General features: G+C 36.5%; 1 protein-coding gene across 1 annotated transcript in view; it reads left to right on the top strand.

Annotated features, from left to right (window-relative positions):
- The first annotated feature begins 18,069 nt into the window (after positions 1 to 18,069).
- LOC131041667 (large ribosomal subunit protein bL17c) overlaps positions 18,070 to 24,058 on the top strand; it is a 28,096-nt gene continuing 22,107 nt past the window's right edge. Inside the window, exon 1 of the mRNA XM_057974817.2 lies at positions 18,070 to 18,513. Within this exon, the coding sequence (XP_057830800.2) occupies positions 18,291 to 18,513 (223 nt within the window). The 5' untranslated portion in view covers positions 18,070 to 18,290. The remainder of the gene's footprint in view (positions 18,514 to 24,058) is intronic.

Raw genomic sequence — 24,058 nt, 5'->3', positions numbered from 1 at the left:
CTCTTTCAATGGCAATGTGTCATTTATTATCTAAAGCATTATACAAAGAATCTGGTGTAACCGATCTAATCTCAAATGGCAACCAATCATTAATACATAAGTATTTAATGACTTCCTGTTCTACCTCCTCTTTCTCATTATCATTAAAGTCATCAAAATATTCTTTCAAATCATCAAGCACTTTTCTCCTAATGTTCTTTATTGTCCTCTGACAATGTGTCGTCGGCTTATAAGAAGAAATGTCTATATTTATCGGTGCAGAAGTTGTTGGTACATTACTGGTAGACTTTGCCTTCTTGCTTGATTGCCTTGTCTTCTTTGTTTGAATCTCTAGTTCAGTGTCCTCTGACTCCGGTGAATGATTCTTGGATTTCCGCTTCCTTTCAAATACTTTAGCTGGAATAATCTCAGGTTTCTTCTTAGCTGGTGACCACTTGGTCACTTTTAGACTGGCAGAGGTAATCGGTGCAGATACTGATGGCACTGCTTTGCCCCTTTTTTGTTTTGGTTCTTCAATCGGTGTGACCCTCTCCAAGTAGGTACTAGTTCTCTTTTTCTTTGAATCTAGTGGTGAGGCAAGTAGGGTAGAGGCATACCCGACCAACATGTCATTCACCACTTCATAGCCCATAGGGCCAATTACTTCCTTTCTCGGTTCCACCGCTTCCATTATGCAGTCATCTATCCTTATTGTGAAGCAGATGTCATCTTCATACTTCTTCACAAAATCATTAGATATCCTCATTCTCTAGCTCATCTTTCATTTGAATTCATCAAAATACTTATTTAAAACCTCAGGATATCCAGTTCCTATTGCTTGTAGACTTCCCTTAATTTGTTTGGAAATCGATAGGTCAGCAGACCATTGAACATCACCTACTCCAGGGAAATAACCTTGAAAGTAGAAGAATAAACCGACCAGAAGTTGGCCAAACCTGAACCTTAGAGAATTGTCCTATTTGATGGACTTCATATTCAATAGCAATTACTTATGTAGATAGGTACATAGGTCAAATGTAGTAGCTTCCTTGATCATCCTGTAAGCGGCATTCACCGCAGCAACAGGGACAAAATTCATTTTGTTGGCATAAAATATCTGGTAACCAATCATCATGCAAGTATATTTTACCAGATCATCAAAGATGGTGTTGACGGTCATCGCCTGTTGGTCACTCACAGAACTGGTGAGCTTTGTCATTTCAATTTTGGTGACCTTCTATAGAGCTGGTACCTCTCCAATATTGCAGAAATTGGTGACGGCGTAAATTGCTTCCGGTGTGATGTCATGGGTCTGCTCAAGTCACATCTTGTCACCATGCACTCTGCTAAGGATGATGCGAATATGTTCTTCTATGAACTCTTCTAGAAAATATATTGCATTGTGCAGTTTCATCTTCTCAAGGACACTATACTCAGGTTTGATCTTCTTGTCATCCCCACAAAACAGACTTAGTTGGGAATGAATCACTAGGGATCCTAGGTCTTCCAATTTATAGTTGGCATTACATTAAGTTTGTTGGTATGATGATATTGAGAAGGTTGTTGGAGATTGATGATATAATTGATAAAGGATGATTACTGTCTTAATGATATCATTTTGTCATTGATGTCAAGCAATTAATTTTCTGATTCAGTATGATGTTGCCATATCTTAAAGAGTATGTTTTTATGAGTATAAATATGTCGGTAAGTGACACAGAAAGAATGTGAAAATGAAGGAGAGTAATAAGTTATTCAATGGACAACTATTACCGAGTTAGACAGTGATGAGATTATGATATTTTTATTGTTTTGATATCCTATATATGTGTATTCGAAGATTGAATAAGAAGGAGAAAAGATTTCATGCAATAGAATGAGCAAAGGTTTGATACTATTCTATTTTACCAAGCAAGGAGCCAGTCGGTAAACTCCAAGGTTATGGGTGTCGGTTAAAGAAGGAAGAAGTCACCGAGCATCATCAGCAAGCAAAGCTACCGAGATGAGAATGTCTACCGAGCAAAGTTCAGAATTAACCGAGTATCAACCGAGCAGTAACAGAATGCATTGGATGAATAAATACATTATTAAATGAAGGATGCCAATGAGATGGAGATTTATAGAAGATTGGAATGTCGTGCAAGAAGTTTGTTAAGGATCAACGGCAATTAAAATTCAAGAGTTAGATCTACAACACAAATTGAACGATCATAACCGAGCACAAGTACCAAGGAAGGAATACAAGTTTCAAGGCAAGATAAAACGTTTTTCAGTTCGAAGGATTCAATGAACCTAGTCAAGTTTGAAGAAATGATGTCTAAGATTAATCATGGGGAATGTGATTAAGGAGATTAAGCGGTTAGGAATTGCTTATAAATAAGGAAAAGTTGATGAACAATGTATGCGAGCAAATAGAAGAACAATGATGTTGCTGAAGTGATTACAGAGTACAAAAGATTGAAGATATGATTGAAGAACAGAGTGAGAACCCAACAAGGAGGAAGATAAGTCTTATGACAAGATGATTTTGAGCACATAGAGTCTTCCATAACATTTCAGATGTGAAGTTGCAGATATATTTATTACTGTTATTTATTTTTGTAAGTGACAGGAAATCTCTTAACCGAGTGGACCTAACAGTCTTATTTGTAAATCCTCTAGCAAGGTAACATTCTAATTGAGTGTTTGAAATCCTTTGACAAGGTCACTTCTAACAAAGTGCAAGATTCTAATAGATCTGAGGGAAATCCCTTGACTGGGTCACATATAGCAATGTGTTTATGTAAACTTTAATAGGATTGGCTTTTAACCAAGCATACTCTAGGAGAGTATATTTTCTTTGTGGGTCCGAAATCCCATAGTGGTTTTTCCCTATTTGGGTTTCCACGTTAAATCTGGTGTTAAATGTGTTTTGATGTTTCAAGTTTATCAGTTTATGAGTTTGAATGATTTACAATCATAGTTACATATCAAGTAAGTTCTACCGAGGTTGAATCTAATTAGAACATTGTATTGTGAGTTTATCTGATTCACCCCCCCCCCCTCTCATTTAACTAACATATATACCCTGAAATATCCCCCTCAACAATAACTCTGGTGGGTATTTGAGATGGGCATTGTATTTCATTTTCTTTTGAAGAAATTCGACTGAATCTACAGGGGCACTAGAACTAGAGTGCGATGCATAAGCCATGATCAAATGATAAGTAAGAATTTCAGAAAATACCTTCACAAACTAGAATTTAGGTTTTCCAATGTTGCGCACAAAACACCACTTTGGTTGCAAGTTCACCACTTAGAGTTCTTCACTGATTGCTTGAAGATGGTTGCAAGATTTCGCACAAGATTTTGTCAACTACTAGACAAATCGCTCTGGTTGCTCTTCTCTTGAAAAATTCTTCTTTCGAAAATAGATAAGTGAAAATGACGATGAAAATCCCTTTTAAACAACTCTCACCGACCGTAATAAATGCATCACCACTAGGGCACAAACCCTAATTTTGCCTTTTACCGCTTCAAATCTTTTATCGATTGACAAGTAACATATACCGGTTAAGGTCTTACCGATATAAACCAGGGGTTCAAAATATTTTACCGATATGTTCCCCCTAAGCTTTTCTGAAGCTCAGTTTGCCGGTTCAGAGACTTCCACACTAGGTGCAGAAACATGTTCATTCTGTGACTCTTCTTCTGATTTCTTTTTCTAAGTTTTATTTATTTCCATTTGAATGGTTTCAACATCAATCTTCCCTTCTGGAGTGATCGGTATATCATCCAATAGGTTCTTTCTCAGTCTGCAAGTTTTGGCAGTGTGTCTCGGTTTGTTGCAATGATAGCATACCATTCCAGGTGTTCTCCATGTCCGTTATTCATATTTCCGTTCTTTCTTCTGCATGTTGCAGCAGTGTGACCGCTACCACGATAGGTCAAACAACTTGCTCTCCAACTAGTTCCCGCTTGATAACCACTTGACCGATGGTCATAGGTATTGTACCGGTTGGGATTTTGGTTCATAGAAGGTTCTGGGATAACTCCTTGAGTCCTTGGAGGATATCTCCCACTATTGTGCAAAACCGACCTGCATTCAAATGCTCTATGCCCAAACTTGTTGCATGCATAATAGTTTCCATTGAATCTATTGGATCTAGGCATATTATTTTGAAAATAAGGAAAATTGTTGTAGGCCTTGCTTCTACACACATTGACAGTATGTCGTTCTTTGAGACAATTAAAGCAAATGAGTTTAAATATTTGCTTACCTTTATCCTTGGATGTCAATTGCTTCTTTGATGCTTCAGCTTTTGTTCCAAAGGTCTCACCTTCCTCATACCCAGAGAAACCAAGTCCAATGATATTCTTTACTGGCTCTGCTGATTCTTGCTTTTGCTCTAGCTTAGTAGTACTCTGATTGAATTTGGAAAGTATTTCCTTTGACTCAGTAAGTTCCTTGGAAATAGCAGCATTGGATTCCATCAAGGTTGCATTCTCAGAAATAGCCATGTTTAGTTCACCTTGCATTTCTTCTTTTTCCACTTTACTCTGCTAGAGATGAGTGGTAAGGGTACTGATTTCTTGCTTCAGCTTGGAGATCTCATGATCTTTGTCTTTTACCAAATCTTCAACTTTCCTTTTGTTCTCAAGCTCTTGACACATTTTGATAGTCAGTCCTTCCAACTCTTTTCTCAGATTGGCTTTAGATTCATTCAGTTTCTCAACTTCTTCAATTAGGGCATCCATGTCAGCTTCATCAGAAGAGCTATTTTCAGTAAGTTCCATCAGTTTCTCAGCATGCTCTCTTCTTTTGGCCAAAGAGGCTTTATACTTGACTTTGAGTTCATCATAGGCTCTCTTAGTCTGAGTGAGACGATGAGTAAGTTCCCTCACACTGTATTCCCCCATATCTCCTTCCAAGTGGTTAGACTTATAGAAAGGTTGGCTCTGATACCAATTGATGAATACTAAGAGGGGGGGTGAATTAGTATGCCAAAAAATACTGTAAACAAACTTTTAAACAATTTAGCAGATAATTGGTACAACAGATTCACTAATAAACTGGTTAAGATAAATGCAAACCAAGTATCAAACAAAGCATTCACCCACAAGAGCACAATCACCATGACACAAGATATTTGATGTGGAAATCCAAATGGGAAAAACCACGGTGAGCAGAAACTCACAAGTAATTATCTGCAGAATAGAAACCAGATCGGTTAAGGTCAGGCCGGTTAAGGTCATACAATGTTCTTCACCAGAACAGATCCTGTTAGGAATCTAGATCTCTGTTAGGAGATAAGTCCTGTTAAAGACTACCTTGTTAAAGGATTTCAGATCCATAGTTGTGAACCACCTTGTTAGAGGATTTACAAAGGCTTTGTTGGGCCTACCCGGTTAAGGGTTTCAGACTTGTCGAAGATATTAGTAATCAACAAGTGAATGATCTAGACAATAACACAGTATGCTTAATTAGATCCTTGAAAGCTCCTTGTTAATGCATTTCAGCATTACTCTAGTCTTCAATATCTCCACACTCTATCTCTTCACACAAACCTAATCTTCTCTTCAATGATCGCACATAACCTTTTCTCTTCTATGTCTCACATATCACACATCTCACATGCAAACCCTAGACATGATGTCCTTATAAAGGTAATTGATTTCATGTCGGTCCAATAGGATTAGACTACAAGTTCCTAGGTTCAGTGTATCTAGACACATTTGGTAACACAACACAAAAACACCACCAAAGTGTCGGTGGATGATAACTCATCACACTATAGTAATATTGGTTGGTAACTCATCATAGAGTAATATCGGTTAATACAATATACTAATTACCAGTTGTAAAAAATGAAGACTAGTAGATCATAGTGTTCCGATCAAAAGTTAACTACCGCTTGGTTCCTTCGTACCACTTGACCTCCTCAAACCACTTGGGATCCTCGTACCGCTTGGGGTCTTCATACCACTTGCGGTCTTCATACAATCTGTGATCGGTAAACCATTTTCTATAAAACACCGATAGTCTAAAGACTATACATTCAATAATACACAATACCGGTTGGAACAATTACCGGTTGAGCATAACTCATACATCAAGAAAGTGTGTGTCCATCAATGACAATCAAAACATCATCAAAATGCCAACAAAAGATCGTGTTTCTTTGCACATGAACACCTACTAAAAAAGCTTGTGTTATAGTAAAAATGTTCCATCTTGACATGGCCAATAGCTATGCCACCCACCATTACCATACATTAAAAGCTCACATGAGTAACATCATTCCTTTAACATGCAAAAACACACTACCAACTCAGCCAATTGCATCAATGATCTATGATAGATGTGAACACCTTTGTGTACATCTTGAAAGGATATCTCAACCATCACAAAGATACTCACCTTGTCGTAAAGAGGTTATTCAAGCTCTCATCTCATCACTACACCACCTCAAAAAATTCAAATAGTTGGAGACCGGATAAATCCTCCCACCATTCATCTTTGTTCTCCTCACTAAAAGTATAGCCCCATTTTGAGAGCATGTCCATCTCCTGATTACCTTCTCTACATACATGAGAAATTTTGAAGTCAAGAAATTTATTTAATTTTGAAATAACAATGTTAATGAATTTCCCAAATAAATGGCACCCACGGTCGAGAATGTCAAGGAGGGCAATGTCTTTGGTTTGCATGGGCTAGGAGAAACCCTAGCCACATAGGCTATTTTTACAATGATTTTTCAGCTTCTAAAAAGTGTGTAGATGCGTTTGGGGAAGCTTGGGTTCAACAACATTAGGAAGGGTATTTTTTGCAGGTCTGGAGGCGCATTTTTTTAGGTTTGGAGGCAGTTGATTGATACTTGGTTGGAGGGTTTTTGTAGCTGGTTTGGGGGTTGTGTGGGTGTTGTGGGAAGACAAAGTGGTGCGACTAGTTGGGAATTGATCCCTCTTGCATTTTGGGCTTCAGGATTCAAGAGCAATTTTGATCTCGTTTGAGTGATTTTTCCTATAGTTGTGGGTTCTTTTGTGATGTTGTTATTTATGTGTGGAGGTTTTACATGGCAACTCAAAGATATCCTTCTAGAGAAACATGCATGTTGTTTATGGATGCAATTATAAGGAACAATTCTTATCCATGCATGTGGGAGAACCCTTTATTTGGTATGATTGGTACAAACATGGGAGAAAATTCTTCTCAAGTTGGAGGATTTAGGCCAATGAAGGTAAATGGGTGCTTGGCTAGGAGGGACGACAGGTCATTTCTTATGATTCCTCTTGATTCTATTGGAGAAGATATTGACTATTTATCTAAACATTCTTTGATCTGTAAATTCATGGGGATTCGAGTATCTTTGCCTTTCCTAGAGTCATGGGCTCATCATACATGGAATCCAAAGGGAGAAATGAAAGTAATGCTTGCTACTAATGGATATATTTTTGGTGGTGTTCTCATGCATGTTAGATAGAAATAGTTCTTTTGAGGGGGGACCCTATTTTTATAATCAAGTGGGCCTGTTCATTAAGCCATGGCATGTTGGATTCAACCCTACAGAAGAACTTCCATCGAGGGTACTAGTTTGGGTGCGACTTTCGTGGTTTCCTTTAGAATTTTGGAGAAATGATATCTTCAACCTAGTTGCAGTGCAACTTGGTAAGTCGATGGGCCCTTCATGCCAAACTATGGAAAAAAAAGGTAATCATTTGTGCTTGTGTTTGTGTTTATTTGAGAATATCTTTACCTGATTCTATAGAAATTTAGTTGGGATCAAACTTATGGATCCAATAGCTTGACTATGAAACTTTACCATTTTGTTGTCGAATATGTCATGAATATGGGAATTTGTAGCGGATGTGCCCTAAATCTAAACCTATAGGGGCTTCTAGAAGTGGACTAGCTAATTCTTCTCCTAAACAGGATAAAGGGAGGGATCACATAGTCATGGACAAGGAGGGTTTAAAGAGAACCTTAAATGACAAGCAATTTGATGAGGTTTTTAACAGGTTTGTTCTTTGGATGATCTAGATCAATTTTATGGGGATATTGTGAATATTCCTATGGGTCAAGAACTTTTGGATATAGGGGAACCAGAGAGGGATCATGGTAATAATACTTAGGCTAGCTCTCAATAGGAAGTCCTTAGTGTACAAATGACACAGATGGCCCTTTGGGGATCTCTAGTGAACTGGGGGTAAGTGAAGGCAATTTGACTAAAGAAGGCTTAAGTCCCAAATGTACTAGACCTATTGCAGAGAAAGACTTACATAGAGGGTAGTAAGAGTAAGGGTACCCCATTTGTTTTGGGAATTCCTCAGAAAGCTCTCAAAAAGGGCATTTCAGAGAAGACTCAAAAGGTGGGTAGGAAGATAGACTGAGAAAAGGTGAAGTTGTTGGGTGAGACTTTAGTGGAGATGCATTGGTGAAGACCATTGATTCCCAGTTTACCTCATCCCAAAAATGATTGTCCTTTCATGGAATGTAAGGGGGTTGATTAAAATCCCTAGACAAAAGGCTATTCGAGATTTGATTGCTTCTCATTCTCCTAATGTGGTCTTTATTCAAGAAACTAAGTTTTCCGTGGATGGTATGCTCAATAAGGCGTGAAAAATCTGGTCTCAAAGTCATTATCAATGCATCAAGGCTCAAGGCAGTTCTGGAGGTATGGCTTTCTTATGGGATCCACGTAAGATTGTTCCTCTTTGGTGGATTTCTAGTAGGTCCTCTATCTCCTTGGTGTCCACATGTTATGAATCTAGTGAGAGCATTCTTTTTACAAATGTTTATGCCTCAATTGATCTTATGGGGAGGTCCTTGCTTTGATCACATATAAGATTTGTTCACTCTCTTGTTCCTTTATTCCCTTGGAACTTGGTAGGAGATTTTAATGCAATCTCAAGTTTGGAAGAGAAAAGGGAGGAAATCTTAGGTTGGATCCTTCTATAGGGCTTATGAAGAATAATATTGAGTTCTTGATAATTGTGGATGTTAAGCCCACCAATGGTTTGTTTACTTGGAATAATAGAAGATGTGGATTAGAGGCAATAACTAAGAGGTCGAACAAGTTTCTGGTTTCTTGCTATTGGGTGGAGGATAGTTGGATTACTAGTTCAAAGATTTAGACTGGAGAGGATTTGACCATTGGTCGATCAAATTCTCTACTAATAAGTTCTAAGTGTCAAAGAAACCCTCTTTTAAGTTTAAAATTATGTGGCTTCGAGAGACTTCTCTTCATGATCTTATGATAGATTGGTGGAATGAGGGAAGACATTCTTATGGTACTGCAATGTCTTTGGCAAGCAATTGCAATTTATCAAGTATAAATTTAAAAGGTGGAATAGGATGAGCTTTGGTAATATCTTCTTGGAAAAAAGGAATGCCTAGTTTTAGGTTGATTCTATTACTCACCAAATTAGGGATCGAGGTTTATTTGATTCTTTGTTTAGGGAGGAAGTTGTAGCAATGAAAGAATTTGAGGAATGGGAGCTTCAGGAGGAGATTTTCTGAAAGCAAGTGATAGAAACATGAAGTTCTTTCATAATACAATTAGGGATAGGCGACATGGTAGTCAATTACTTCTCTCATTTCCTCAAAGGGAGTTCTTCTTTCCTCTCATAGGGAGATTACTCAGGAAGTCACTAGATTCTTTGTGGATTTGTTTTTCGAGGATTTTGTACTTGCTAGTGAGGAGGAAAGGCTTGTGCTAGATTGCATCCCTTCCTTAGTTTCCAATGAGATGAATGAGGATCTCATGAGACATATACCATTAAATGAAGTAGAAGCAGTGGCATTTGGCATGAAGAAGGGTAAAGCTCTAGGGACAGATGGATTCCCTATATAAAATTTTATCAGGAATTTTGGGAAATAATTAAGTTGGATCTCTTTGAGGTGGTGCAAGAGTCTTTCGGGAACAAACAAATGCTCAAAGCTCTAAATTCTACATTTTGTACGCTTATCCCCAAGAAGGAAGGAGAAAATACTCTTGATTCTTTTAGATCTATAGCTTTGTGTAATGTGGTTTATTAAATTATCACACAGTTGATCACATAAAGGCTCAAGCCATCTCTTAATAAATTAATCTCTGAAGAGCAAGGGAGCTTTGTTGTTGGATGAAAAATTCTAGATGAGCTTATAATAGCTACAAAAGTTGTGCATTTTATGGTAGTTTCTAAGGGGAAGGCTATGTTCATAAAGTTGGACATGGCCAAAGCTCACTGCCTTTAGTTTTGGGATTGATTGGATTGATTGGGTGATGAGTTGAATCACTTCCTCTTCTTTTGTTATTCTCATTTATAATGAGATCACTAAGTTATTTGGTGCTTCAAGAGGTCTTCGACAAGGTGATCCCCTCTCTATGTACCTTTTCATTTTAATGGCTAGAGGTTTGGAAAGATGATTATAATCTCGAGTTAGCCAGGGTTTGATTTAGGGTTGGATTTGGGGTCATGGTGTTCCTTCTTCTCACCTACAATTTGTGGATGATACTTTTTTAATGGGTGTTGTCAGAATCAATGGGGCTGCCAATTTTAGAAAAGCTCTTGATATTTATTTGAAAGCCTCTGGACAAAATATTAATGAAGGGAAATCTTTTATCTTCTTTTTTAACACTCTTGCTCTCATTCAAGCCAAGATTGCTAGAATTTTGAGGTTTCAAATTGGAGTTCTTATTTCGGCAAGTCCCTTACCTAGGGGGTTTTACCAAGAGATTTTGGATAAGTCTCGGTGTAAGGTTAGTCATTGGACTAATAGATGGTTCTCAACTACTGGTAGAGTGACTCTCTTGAAGTCAATGATCCAAACGCTCCCTATTTATAGATGTTTTATGCAGTCAGCTCCTGCAATCTTCATTATGGAATTTGATGCCTTTCTTCAAAGTGGAGTTTACTTAAATTGGATTTTGTGTGTAGGTCAAAGCAAGATGGTGGTCTTGGTTTGCGTTAGGTGGATTTGAATCATTGTGCGTTGGCTGCTAAGCTATTTTGTTGATGGCGAATCAATCAAGATCAAAGATGTGCAAAATTTCTCAATATAAAATATTTGGGGGGAGTGGAAGCTAAGGAAGTTCATCGGTATGTCCTGCAAGGAAGTGGATCCCTGGTTTGACATACTTTAAAGAGAGGAGCATAGTTAGTAAAGAAAGGTTTATTTTGGATCTGTAATAAGGGGGTAGAAGCTCTATTCTAATCTATTCTAGATGGGATCTTGGGATGGATTCCCTCCTATTCTCTCTTAATTCCCCCATTTGCAGTCTCTTTGCAATAGTTTTCTTGAAGTTGGATGGAGTAGAGTTGAGGATTTTAAAGTTACTATGAACTTGTGGCAAGTAGAAGTGGTTAGATGGAAAGAACCACATGAGTGACCTCCTATAGTATCAACAAAGGATAGAGAGGAGCTTGCTAGAATCTTGGTTGATAGAATGTGTAACTCTCTCAAAGGTGTGGATATTATTGCCTGGGGCCCCAATCCAAAGGGTAAGTTTTCAGTGGCTTCGGGATATCAGGAACTAGACAAGTTAGCTTTTGGTAAGGAAAATGTTCCTTGGGTAAAGTAGGTTTGGAACAGGATGGCTTGTCCTAAGTGTAATTTTTTCTTGTGGTTAGTTGTTCAGGAAAATATATCTCACCTAGGAGAATCTTTGGAAGTGAGGGTTTCAGGGGCCTTCTATTTGTGTTTTGTGTAGAAAAAGTGAGGAGACTAGCTCTCATCTCTTTTTCCAGTGTTCTTTCACCAAATAAATATGACATTGGTGGTGGGGAGTTTGGAGGCATGCTTGTGTTCATGCCAACTCTTTGGTTGATTTCTAGAATCTTCTGGGCAGACCCTTGGCTAAGACATCCTTCCTTCAAGTGGCATGGGATATTAGACCCTACTTCATTCTTTGGCAATTGTGGCTTGAAATAAACCACATGATTTTTCAAGATAAGAGGTTGTTGGTGGAGCAAGTGTGGTTGCATGTTACACATATAATACAAGAAACTTAGATGGCTAAGTGTGATCTTTCTGAGGAAGTTGAACCTGAAGACTTGCATGTTGTTTAGAACTTGAATATTTTTTGTGGGAACTTTAGAGATGTTTTTTTCAGGAGGTAATAGTTAAGGTGTCAACATGCTAAACATAAGGCTCAACATGATGGTAAGTGGTGTCCGCCACCTTTGGGGATCCTTAAGGTCAATAGTGATGGGTCTTCTAGAGGAAATATGGGGCATGCAAGAGTTGGAGGAGTGGGTAGGGATAGCTTTGGTAGTGTTATTTTCTTATTCTTGATATATAAAGGCCACTAGATCAATAATTATATGGTGGCTATTGTTCTCTTGGCTCTCGAAAGAGGGTGTACTCTTAGATGGATCAAGATTATTTATAAGTTGGATTCTCAAGTGATTGTGGATATGTTAAACAAATAGAGGATGGATGATGTTGATTGGGATTCGACTATGGTGGGTCGATAAATTCTCAATTTGGGAGATTCCTTGGAGTCTGTTTCCTTTCATTATGTTCCCCGTGAGTGGAATAGGGCGGTTGATTGTTTGGCCAAGTGGGCTTCTTTAGGATTGGATGGTTGGAATATTGGAGATTTGGGTCAATTTCCCCTGGAGTATACTTGACATCTGAAGAGGATTGTTGGGGAGGATATGGCGAGTTAGTGTTGACCCTTTAGGGGTCGCTCTTTGTTGATGTCTCGGGTTTTGTCCTCTCTTTTGGGCTTGTAGGCCCTTTGCTATGTACTAGTCTTTCTGAATTAATAATTTTTTACCCCTTTTAAAAAAAAAAAAGTTAATAAAATTATACAACCTCTAGCTATGTGTTGTGCCCCTTAAGATTGCATCAACCATGATCTAAGAGTCTCCTTCTAGATGGAGTTTGAAAATTGATAATATTCTAGCCAAATTGATAACAATAATCACAACTCGAACTTTCGCTTCATTGTTCAGCCCATCATTTAGTTTTTTTGCTTCAATTGCAAGAGTTTTCCAAATTCATCTCTAGTAATACAACCTACCCTGAGAGCCCTGAATTACCTTTTGAGGCTCCATCAAAGTTAATTTTAACCCACCCTAGCTCCAATCTCTCCCATGAAACATTTTCCTTTTGCTACTTACAAGGACTTCTCATTAACGATCCATTTTTAAGTAATTATTTTACTTTTAAATAATAAAACTATTTATACATTAATCTTAATATTATAGTTTAATTTCACAATTTCATTTGTTTTGTTCTTCTATATTTTTGTATTTGATTAATTATTTATAGATATATATTTTTATATACCTTAAATAATTATTTTTAATATACCTTAAAAAATTATATTCATTTTGTATATATAAGATAATGTTCATTTTTCTAAAATTTCTCTTATTTATATTTTAATATTTTTTAGTTTGATTAATACTACTTCCATCATATTTAATATATGTGCCACAATCTATACTTAATTGCAAAAAACCTTTCTTAGAGATTTATTTAAATATACGAGTGGATGGTGTTGACAAAGGTATAACTTTGATCTTATGTACTATTTATTTTAGAAATATTATTGATAATTAAATATTAATATTTCACATGTAAGTTGGACATGTCTAAGGTTTATGATAAGGTCAAATGGTCATTTGTTCATCTTAGTATATGTAAGACTTTGGTTTTTTTAGACTAGATTGAGTTGATTATGAGCTATGTGACTCTATCATGCTTTGTAGTGTTAATCAATGGTATCCCCTTGCCTGTCTTTTCTACCTTTAGAGAGGTATTTGACAAGGAGATCCTTTATCTTTGTACTTGTTTCTTTTGATGACAAAAGGATTTAACCATTTGATAAGAAATATCAACTAAGAGGACTTATTTAGGGTTGATCTTGGGCTAGAGATGTTATTTATCAATCTCATTTTTAGTTTATGGATGGTACTGCATTGATGGGGGTGTCCAAAACGATGGCTATTAATTTTAGAAAACATCTTGATATTTATCTCTCTACTACTGGCCAAGTTATCAATAAGGACAAATCTAGTATCTTCTCAACACATCAAAGTTTATTAAATATAAAATTGTAGATATTTTTCATTTTTAAATTGGTTCTTTGTTTGTGGACTATCTGGGAATTCCTCTTTCTCTTAGAAGTCTTAGAAGAGAATAATTGAAGAAGATTTTGGACAAATTTTAGTTGAAGGTCAGCCATTGTACATTTTGTTGGTTATCTTTTGTTGGTGGTTGAATCTCTTGAAATCTGTCCTGCATTCTTTGCCTATATGTAGATTTTTAATTTTGGCTACTCCCAAGACATTTCTTAATGAGTTTGATCCCCCCCCCCTTTTTTTTTATAGAATAAAAACTTGGAGACCCAAAAATGGAGTCTTGTGAATTGGAACATGGTTTGCATGCCTAAAAAGGCTGGGGGTCTTGGTCTTTGATAGCTAGAGCTCAATTTCCAAGCATTGGCTACTGTATTATGTTAGAGATTGTGTAAAAATCTTGGATAGGAGGGAACAATTCTAAATTTCAAATACCTTGGGGGAGTTCCTGAAGAAGATATTCCAAGAGTGGATTTTTTCTAGGAAAGGATCAATAATATAGAACACCAAAAGGGAGTGTTTTTCTTACTAAGAAAGGGCTTTTCTAGAATGTTAAAAAACATAATAATGCATTGTTTTGGGATGAATCATGGGATAACCATCCTCCTATCATCTCATCCTTTCCACAAATTAAACTTGTGCGCGCTTTTTTTTGGGAGTAGGGTGGTCCAATGTTGCTAATTTCAAGTGCAATATTCCCTTAGGATAATTTTTTGTTTAAATATGAAAGGCACCTAAATTTTGCCCAACTGGGGGCTCTATAGAGGATCGTGATGCTTTCGCTTCAATTTTTATTAAGAGACCCTATTCTTCTTAGGAGGACTTGGATATCCTTGCTTAGGGTCATGACTCCAATTGTGTTTAATATATAGCTCTTGGGTATCAATTGATAGACATGTAGGGAGAAGATAACACACAGTTCCCTTGGTGGAAGAAAGTTTGGAATAACTGGGTGACCCAAATGTAATTTTTTTCTTTATCTCTTAAGACAAAATCAATGTCTCACTTGAGATAATATTAGGAAGAGAGGTTTTCCGGGGCCATCTATTTGTTTTCTATGTGGAAATAATGAAGAATGCATTAGTCATCTTTTTCTTCCAATGCCCATTCTCCATAAAAATATGGAGCTTTGGGAAAGATTGGTCATTCACACTACTTCCTTGTTTGACTTTTGGAGTAGCTTGAGTACACCTCCCACCTCGACCTCATATTTTATTGCTGCTTGGGACATTGGGCCTTCAAATTTACATGATGACGAATTTGGTTGGAGCACAATCAAAAAATATCTTGGAGTGTCAAAAGAATGTTTTACATGTTTGGCTTGAAATCAAAGGAATGCTTAAACAAACAATTGAGACTAAATCCACTCTAGATGATTTACTCACTTCTTCTAATTTGAGCTTTGTGAAGCTCCCAAATATTTCTCTTCCCTATCCCTTTCATCTTAGTTTTGATAATAGGGGTCAAGTCTCTAAGAAAGTGATATATTTGGAAATTGGGCTCTGCCCCCCCATGGTTTCCCTAAAATTAACATTGATGGTTCTCTAGAGGCAATCTAAAGATGGTTGAAGTGGGGGTGTTGGTTAGGATAATGAAGGCTCAATTCTTTTTCTTTTCTCTTCTTATATGGGCTCTCACTCTGATAATCAAATGGAAGATTGAGTGATGCTTAAAGCCTTGAAAATAGTTAATGCAATGGGATAGAGAAAAGTTTTGTGTGAGATAGATTCTATGTTTCATGATTCCTTGCTCAATAAGAGGAATTTCCAAGATGCCTCTAGGAGACTAGCTCTTGTTGCAAAGAAAATTCTTTTGAACTCAAATTTGAGGTAACTTTTTTTGTGTATATTACTAGAGAGTGGAACAAGGTTGTCAATTATTTAGCTAAATGGGCCAACCTCAACAATTAACTAAGTTAATTAATGGTGACCAAGGAGAGTGATTTCAGCTTTTGGGATTAAGGAGGCAACATGAGTTTTGGTTTTACTGGCTATACTATTTGAGGTTTCTACAGATTTCCTTGGTGGAGTTGTATTATGTTGTATGTTACAATGGCAATGACTATTTAGAAATACTTGTCTTATTTATGCATTTAAGAGTTTCTTAATAAAAATATTTTTTTGCCTCCAAAAAAATCACATGTAAATGAATGTCAAATAAAAGGGGAAATTAAATTTTTTTTTGTTAACACCCCTCAACCTATTACACTCTACCCTTTATTGCCATTGTAAATTCCTTTGAACATTAAAATTTTTCAAACAAATGAAAGTAACTCTTCATAATAAACAATTATATTTTGTATATACACATTAAAACTCCTTTATAAATTAAAAAAAATAATCTATTTAAAATTAACATTGATGGTTCATCTAGAGGCCGTCCAAGTATGGTTGAAGTGGCGGTGTTGGTTAGGATAATGAAGACAAGATTCTTTTTCTTTTTTTCTTCTTTAATGAGCTTACACTCTAATAAACAAATGGAAGCTTGGGCAATGCTTAAAGCTTTGAAATGAGCTAATGCAATGGGCTAGAGAAAAGTTTTGTGTGAGATAGATTCTATATTTCATGTTCCCTTTCTCAATAAGAGGAATTTCCAAGAGGTCTCTAGGGATTAGCTCTTGTTGAAAAGAAAATTCTACTTTTGATCTCAAATTTGGGGTAACTTTTTTTTTTTTGGTATATAACTAGAGAGTGGAGCAAGGTTGCTAATTATTTATCTAAATGGGCTAATCTCAACAGTTAACCAAGTTAATTAACGATGACCAAGGAAGGTGATTTCAACTTTTGAGATTTATGAGGTAAAAGGAATTTCGGTTTTACCGTCTATACTATCTGAGGTTCTTGGTCAAGTCGTATTATGTTATATGTTATGATGGCAATGACTATATAGAAATACTTGTCTTATTTATGCATTTAAGATGTTCTTAAAAAAATTCCTTTTTTGCTCCAAAACAAATATCACATGTAAATGACTGTCAAATTTAAGATAAAATATAAAAGTTTTTGTTCATACCCCTCAACCTATTACACTCTACCCCTCATTGCCATTGTAACCTTTAAACATTAATTTTTTTTAAATAAATAAAAGTAACTCTTCATAATAAACAATTATATTCTGTTTATACACATAAAAACTTTCTTTTATAAATTTACGAAAAAAATCTATTTAAAATTAACATTGATGGTTCATTTAGAGACAAACCAAGTATGGTTGAAGTGGTAGTGTTGGTTAGGATAATGAAGGCTTTATTCTTTTTCTTTTTTCTTCTTTAATGGGCTCACACTCTAATAATTAAATGGAAGCTTGGGCGATGCTTGGAGATTTGAAAAGAGCTAATGCAATGGAGTTTTGTGTGAGATAGATTCTATATTTCATGTTCCCTTGTTCAATAACATGAATTTCCAAGATGCCTCTAGGAGACTAGCTCTTATTGCAAATAAAATTCTAATTTTGATCTCAAATTTGAGGTAACATTTTTTTGTGTATATTCTTAGAGAGTAGAACAAGGTTACCAATTATTTAGCTAAATGAACTAATCTCAATAGTTAACCAAGTTAATTAATGATGACCAAGGAAGGTGATTAAAACTTTAAGGATTTAGGAGGTACAAGGAGTTTTGGCTTTACCATCTACACTATTTGAGGTTTTTGCACCATCAAATTTAAGGTAAAATATAAATTTTTTTGTTAACACCCCTCAACCTATTACACCCCTTGCCATAATGCAAATTCTTTGCAACATTAATAACTTCTAAATAAATAAAAATAACTAATAAACAAATATATTTTGTTTATACACATAAAACTTCCTTTTTTATAATTTTTCAAAAAAAATCTAATTAAAAATATTGTAATCAAAATCTCTAAAATAATATCTTTGTTTGCTGATATAGCTTTACAACCTTTTTATTCAAATAAGTTCAAGGAGAAAAGATGTTTTTGTTTGAGGATAAAATCAGACGGGGCCTAAATTTTACCGATAATGTCTGTTAAACAAATTTTTTATGACAATTATCCATTCGAAATGGTCCTTCAAACGTTGAAATAAATATGAACTTACGTTTTCCCGATCAGCTCTAAATTTCCCCTTCACCTAAAAATATAGTCTTTTCCCAAAAATTTGGGAGTAGCTTTTGGCAAAAATCCATATATATGTCCATACGGCCATCAATTTTAGTCTTCGCTAAGAGCACTCTCCAAGATTAGTTAGCTAGGGTTTAAATATACTGGTTGTGGATAAGAGCAGAGTGAATTGCGAGCATGGCTTGCTGGGCAACGTCCTCGCTCCTCTCGGCATTGCCTTCTGTAGTTTCCATAAAATGTGCTTCTCCTTCTCTTACCATTGGAAGGCCCGCCGTCCTTTCAACCAAACTCACATTGAAAAAAGGTTTCAAATTAGAGACGCAGACTCAGATGAAGCATTCATGGAGAGCACTGTCATTGTCAAGCTTCGCTTCACTCAATTGTCTGCAATTTAAATCTGGTAGGATGCTCCCTTTGTGCCTCCTCAATGCGTTTATTGTCTTTTCCAATTCGATTTCTCCATTGATTTTGGTTGTCTGTGAGTGCTTTTTCATCTGCCTTCCTCCTTGTTTACTTGAATTTATTTTTATTATTGGAAAGTCTGTTTCATTCAAAGATAAAACAATAAGGGGTGGGTCTTTTACGTCCAGGTCTAGTCAGCAAGGGGAGCTTTAAATTTGAACCACTCAGTTTTCAATCTTCTCATCAAACTATGGAGTAAACCATACTTTGCGAATCTACCTACTCCCTGGGGATCAGACCCTCAGCTATGCTTATAGGCTTCCTCCATGATTTTTAGTATTTTCTTTGAAAAATTTTGCTTCCAAAATTTTACCTTCATCACTTTATTTTCAAGAGTAGCAGGCTTTTTTGTACTACAGCTTTTATTTTTGACTGAACTGCAGATTTTATTAAGATACAAATCCGCAAAATTCTGAATCATTACTATTCAAATTTTGAAGACCTATGAGATATAGAAAAATAATTATATTTCTTACCTCAGATGACTTGGGGTTTGAGTGCTTTGAATGTGAATTCGAGTACATTATGTGTCACTAACGCTGCAGGTGTGGGAGCCTATCGGTCTTAAGGTCATTCATGCGCTCTACTGATTTTCCATTGATATGTACCCTCTCCCTCTTCCTATCTTAGAGAGCTCCTCCTCCCAGCAATCCTCTAATGCGGACAATTTAGCTGTTTTGGGTAGTTTGGATGGGGGCGCTCAGTAAAAATGCAAGGTCTATATTTGTATGATTTCTTTAGGTCCATGGCCTAGCTAGCTCGTCAACTAAGTAAATGAGATTTCTGTGAGTGCGACTTGGTAAATTTTGGATGACATTATATGATGCATGTATGGTGGTGCATTGGGGAATATGAACATGAGTCTGACTCCTACAAATGCATGAGTTACGCTTATTAGTGTATCTATTATCATTACAAAGCACATAAACATAAGTCCTTTGGTTTTATGCGCTATCTTTCCTTTTTTAATAGAAATATAGGGTGCCAATGCTAGGTGATCTTTGGTTTAGATTTGTAGCTGAGGTGCATTTAATATGGTAAATTTCAGCCGGAGGACATGCATATGGTATTACGTGCCATAAAGATTTTTAACATGGGCTACCATCATGGTGTAATGTCCCCTTTAGCGATTTCCCTAAATCTTGCCTTAGATTACTATTCTCAATTGATAAGGGAGGGTTAGAGAGAGGGTTCCTTTATCTTCTTAAAGGGAAAACAGTTTGCCGGTCCCTTTATTGTTTTCTGTTCTGCTAAAATATTCTCCCTTTTGATTCTTTTTTCATTTAGATCAGAGTGTAGATCAAACTTTTGTATATATCTGCATATTAATCTATCTGTATGTGTTTTCTATCTGCATATTAATCTATTTGTATGTGTTTTCTATCTGCATAAGGAATTCACTGGTAATCATACCCAGATGCTGTTATAAGCAATCAGTCAATTTCGGTGTGGCTTTCTGAAGGTATCTTTAAGTTTGATCCGCCTGTGATGTTGATGTAATTCTGAGTGCAGTGTATTTCTTTCCAACTGATTCATGTATTATGAATGTCATACATATTGCAGTCTATATTAATATTACTACTGAATTCTGCATAAGAACATTATCAGGCTTCATATATTAAGCACATCCCCAACCAAGAACAAAGATGTTACTGCCCGTAACTTAATAACAGTTCTGATTTGATCTGATTGATGGTGATCTCCTTGGATGCTTGGATTCCTTTCCTTTATATCCCTCAATGTGAGGGAGGGGTCACACCTCTTCACCATGTATGCCCTTTGGCAAGAGGCACACCCTTTCACCATCAGCACCCTTTGAAAGAGTGCAACTCTTAATTATTTCTGCCTTTTTGAGGGACAAAACCTTTCACAATCAGATCTGCACTTTTATTTAAATTAGATCTGCATCTCTGATTCCCAAATTATCCCCCTCAAATGAGGTTCTCTTCTCCCTTTTATATCTCATGTTTGAGGGAGTCACAACTTTTCATTTCATGTCTTTGACCATTCATTAACTTAATTAAAATTTAATTATATACTTTTATATTTTAATTTTAATTTTACTATTATCATTTACCATTAAATTGTATTTCAAAGTGGGGACATAACATTTGGCACTAAATTATGGCCTGCAGGGTAGAGCTCTGACATCTTGATTTCAGATATTTGAGGATTTGCTCATGGGCAATAATTATCTTGTCAGGAATGTTTCTTGTATGGGCTTCTCGATAAATACCAGTGAACTTTGTTGAGACTCTTTTCTGAATATGCTCCTCCCTGGGGTCTTTTAACAAATTTTCAACAAAATATATCACTAGATTAAAGAAATGCTGTTTCTTCTTTGCTCTGATGCATGAGTTGGGACTTCTAAATGCATTTCGAACTTTCAAAAGGGCATATTTAATGCCATAAGATTTAGCCAAGAGTAAAACATTCAAGGGAATTCATGGAAAATTTATGATATGAACATCTTCGTTGAGCTTTTCTCTCAAAAACTGCTAAGAGTTGTTAGTTGTCATCCCTGGGTGTGTCATTACTATTACAGGAGTTGGCTTACTGGTGTGGGGTCCCTACCACAGTCTCAAGCTCGTTGATTCCACTCCAGTCATTCTGGCCTTGGAGTGTACCTGATCATGATGATTGCTCAGCCCAGTTTCTCATAGTGCGTATATGTCAAAGGTGAGATTGAGATTTGCTTCTGTTCTAAAACCTCAAGTGTGCCCCAAGAACAAGTATGGAGGTGCTCTTCAAGTCGGTACTTATATTTTCAATTTAATCATCTCTACCATAAGCTGTTCCTTCTTTTGAATGAATTTGACCTTTGCAAGTGGGTATTTGAGTTTTCTGTCTTTCTTCCCATCAATCCACTTATTAAATTTTCAATTCTATCTCATAATGCATGATACAGACAACCTCTTTTGCTGCAGGTGAAAAACTCTAATCCAGTAGATAATGAATTAAACAGAACAGTAAAGCATGCAGCATCATGAATCTAAACGCAACTGCTACAATGCACAGCATAATGCCTCAAGCAAAACCTCCAGTGTTTCTCTGCTCAATGATTCTTATTACATTCTCATGCATACAAAACCAATGCAGTTCCAAAACAGGGCAGACTGCTGAGCCATACAATCCTTTATTCATTGACTTTTTAAAACCAATAGCAAGACTACCCTTGATACACCCCCTACATAAAACCTACGTTACCCCGAGTTTCCGGGACGGGGATGACGGGACGCGTTTCCGGGACGGCAATTTTTTTTGCCAAATTTGGGGATGGCGGGGGATGGCAAAGGGGACGGCTATATAAAATATAGGAAAAATTTAAAATATATAGGAAAATTTCAAAATTCTAAATGTTCATATGAAAACATGGATAAAGCATGCATATATACATTATATTCATATGAAAACATGGATATAGCATGTGTATGATACTATCAAAAAATGAAAACATTTTAGAATGTAAATTCTGAACATACAACATTGTTAATACTCAATAGACAATATGCAATTATGCATTCATAAATCAGAATTTCAATTCATTCACATTGTCAATATGCATATTATAATAGATATGAGAGAAATAACATACAAAATGTCAAAATGCCCAAAGGCTACACTGCTGCCATATAGTTTCATTGTCATTTACAATATGAAAATCAAAATAGTACCGAGTAAAACTAAATACAAAAAAGCAAAGTATAATGATACCCCTAAACTGCTTCTCCTAACATTGCATCAAAATCAGAGTCCTCTGAGTCTCCCACTGTCATGGTCTACGTCCACCTCATCCAATGGAATCCCAACCAATCCCTGTGTTGTCTCCTCCTCATCAACCTGGGCCACATCTTCGGGATCAACATCCCATCGCAAAGCTGGAGTCTGTCGATATTTTGGAGTCTGACAATCCTGAAGTCGAAGAGCACTATGCACAACTACTAGCTTCTTCGCTCGTCTAGAGGTAAGTCTATTCCTCTTGATAGAGTGGATAAAGCCATATGTGGACCAATTCCTCTCTGCAGCAGAGGAACTAGCAACCTGTGAAAGTAGGCGAGTGGCAAGCGATTTCAATTGTGGTGTATCCCTCCCATGCCATGTCCACCACCCAATAGGGTCTTTTTGGGCTAATATGGCTATGTCCAACCTTGCCCGTGGTTTACTCAATGTAGGACCACGAAGATTTGTGAAGTCAAGGAATTGTGCACGAAGTATGGAAGCCTGCTCCTCTGTATATATCTTATCAATTGCCTGTGTGAACCCATCTAAAACCTTATCTTCATCACATGGAAGCACCCTTCCATCCCTTGGTGCATACCATTTAGGATTCAATGCATAGGCTGCCATATGAAGTGGGGTGTTCATTATGTTCCACCTTCGTGTCACAATGGGCCTGATATGCTGCTCATAGAACTCCAAAGAAGGATCCTTATCCAAAATTGTTTGCTTAATCTTCCCAAGCATATTGTCAAATGTCGCATATATCTCTCCAAGACTAGGAGAGTCTGTATCAGCATATCTGATGACATCTACAATAGGAGAGATGATAGAGCAAAGATATCTGCAAGAGCAAAGATATCTGCAAGTGCAAAGTTCAAAATATTAAAACTAGAATATGAAAATCAACAATCTAATTTTTATTTTTTAAAACAATCAGCAATTTAATAATAAAATCAGCAATGTCTTACCTCACAGTGGACCACCAATTGTCATCAAGGATCTTTTGTTTGGTAGATTTTCTTTCAGCAAAGTTTGATTCCCGCCATCTAGTCCACTCAGGATTCACCACCATCAATTGTAGAGGATCATGCACCTCAAGCATCCTCTCCAACAAGATGAAGTAACTAGCATACCTATATTCATTAAAATTAAAATAATAAAAAAATAAGTGGCATATCTATATTTTATTCAAAGAGAATTAAAATACAAAATTGGAAGTTTGATACAATATTAAGAGGCATTAGCACACCTTGTTTCAACGGGTTTGAGGAACTCCTCCTTTGAAAATGATCTAAAGAGAGCAAGTGAGGTGTGGTGGTTGCAAATGAACATTTGAATGTCTCTAGCTTCTGCCACCGCATGCTTCACCCAATCTATTTTTCCTATGTCTTTCAATGCATTGTTTAATGCATGAACACAACATGGGGTCCAAAAGATGTGCTTGTAAGCACCCTCCACCATCAAAAGACATCATTCTTCACCACCTCCTTCACCCTCAACCCCTGCCATGTCTTTGACTCAAGCCACTGATTCCATTTTGCTATCATAACCATTAGTTGCAATGCCTCTTGCAACTCAAGCATCCTCTCCAAGAGAATAAAGTATGATGCATACTGAGTCTCTATATGTTTTAAGAATTCCTTATTTGAGAAGGGCTTGAAGAGTGCATGTGAAGTGTGGTGGTTGCAGGTAAACATCTGCACATCTCTAGCATCACCAACAATTGTTTTGATCCAGCTGATTTTATCCATGTCCTTGAGTGC

The sequence above is a fragment of the Cryptomeria japonica genome, chromosome 4 (genome assembly GCF_030272615.1).
Source record: "Cryptomeria japonica chromosome 4, Sugi_1.0, whole genome shotgun sequence".
In the NCBI taxonomy this organism is placed as follows: domain Eukaryota; kingdom Viridiplantae; phylum Streptophyta; class Pinopsida; order Cupressales; family Cupressaceae; genus Cryptomeria; species Cryptomeria japonica.
This window is presented reverse-complemented; position numbering and strand designations above follow the sequence as displayed.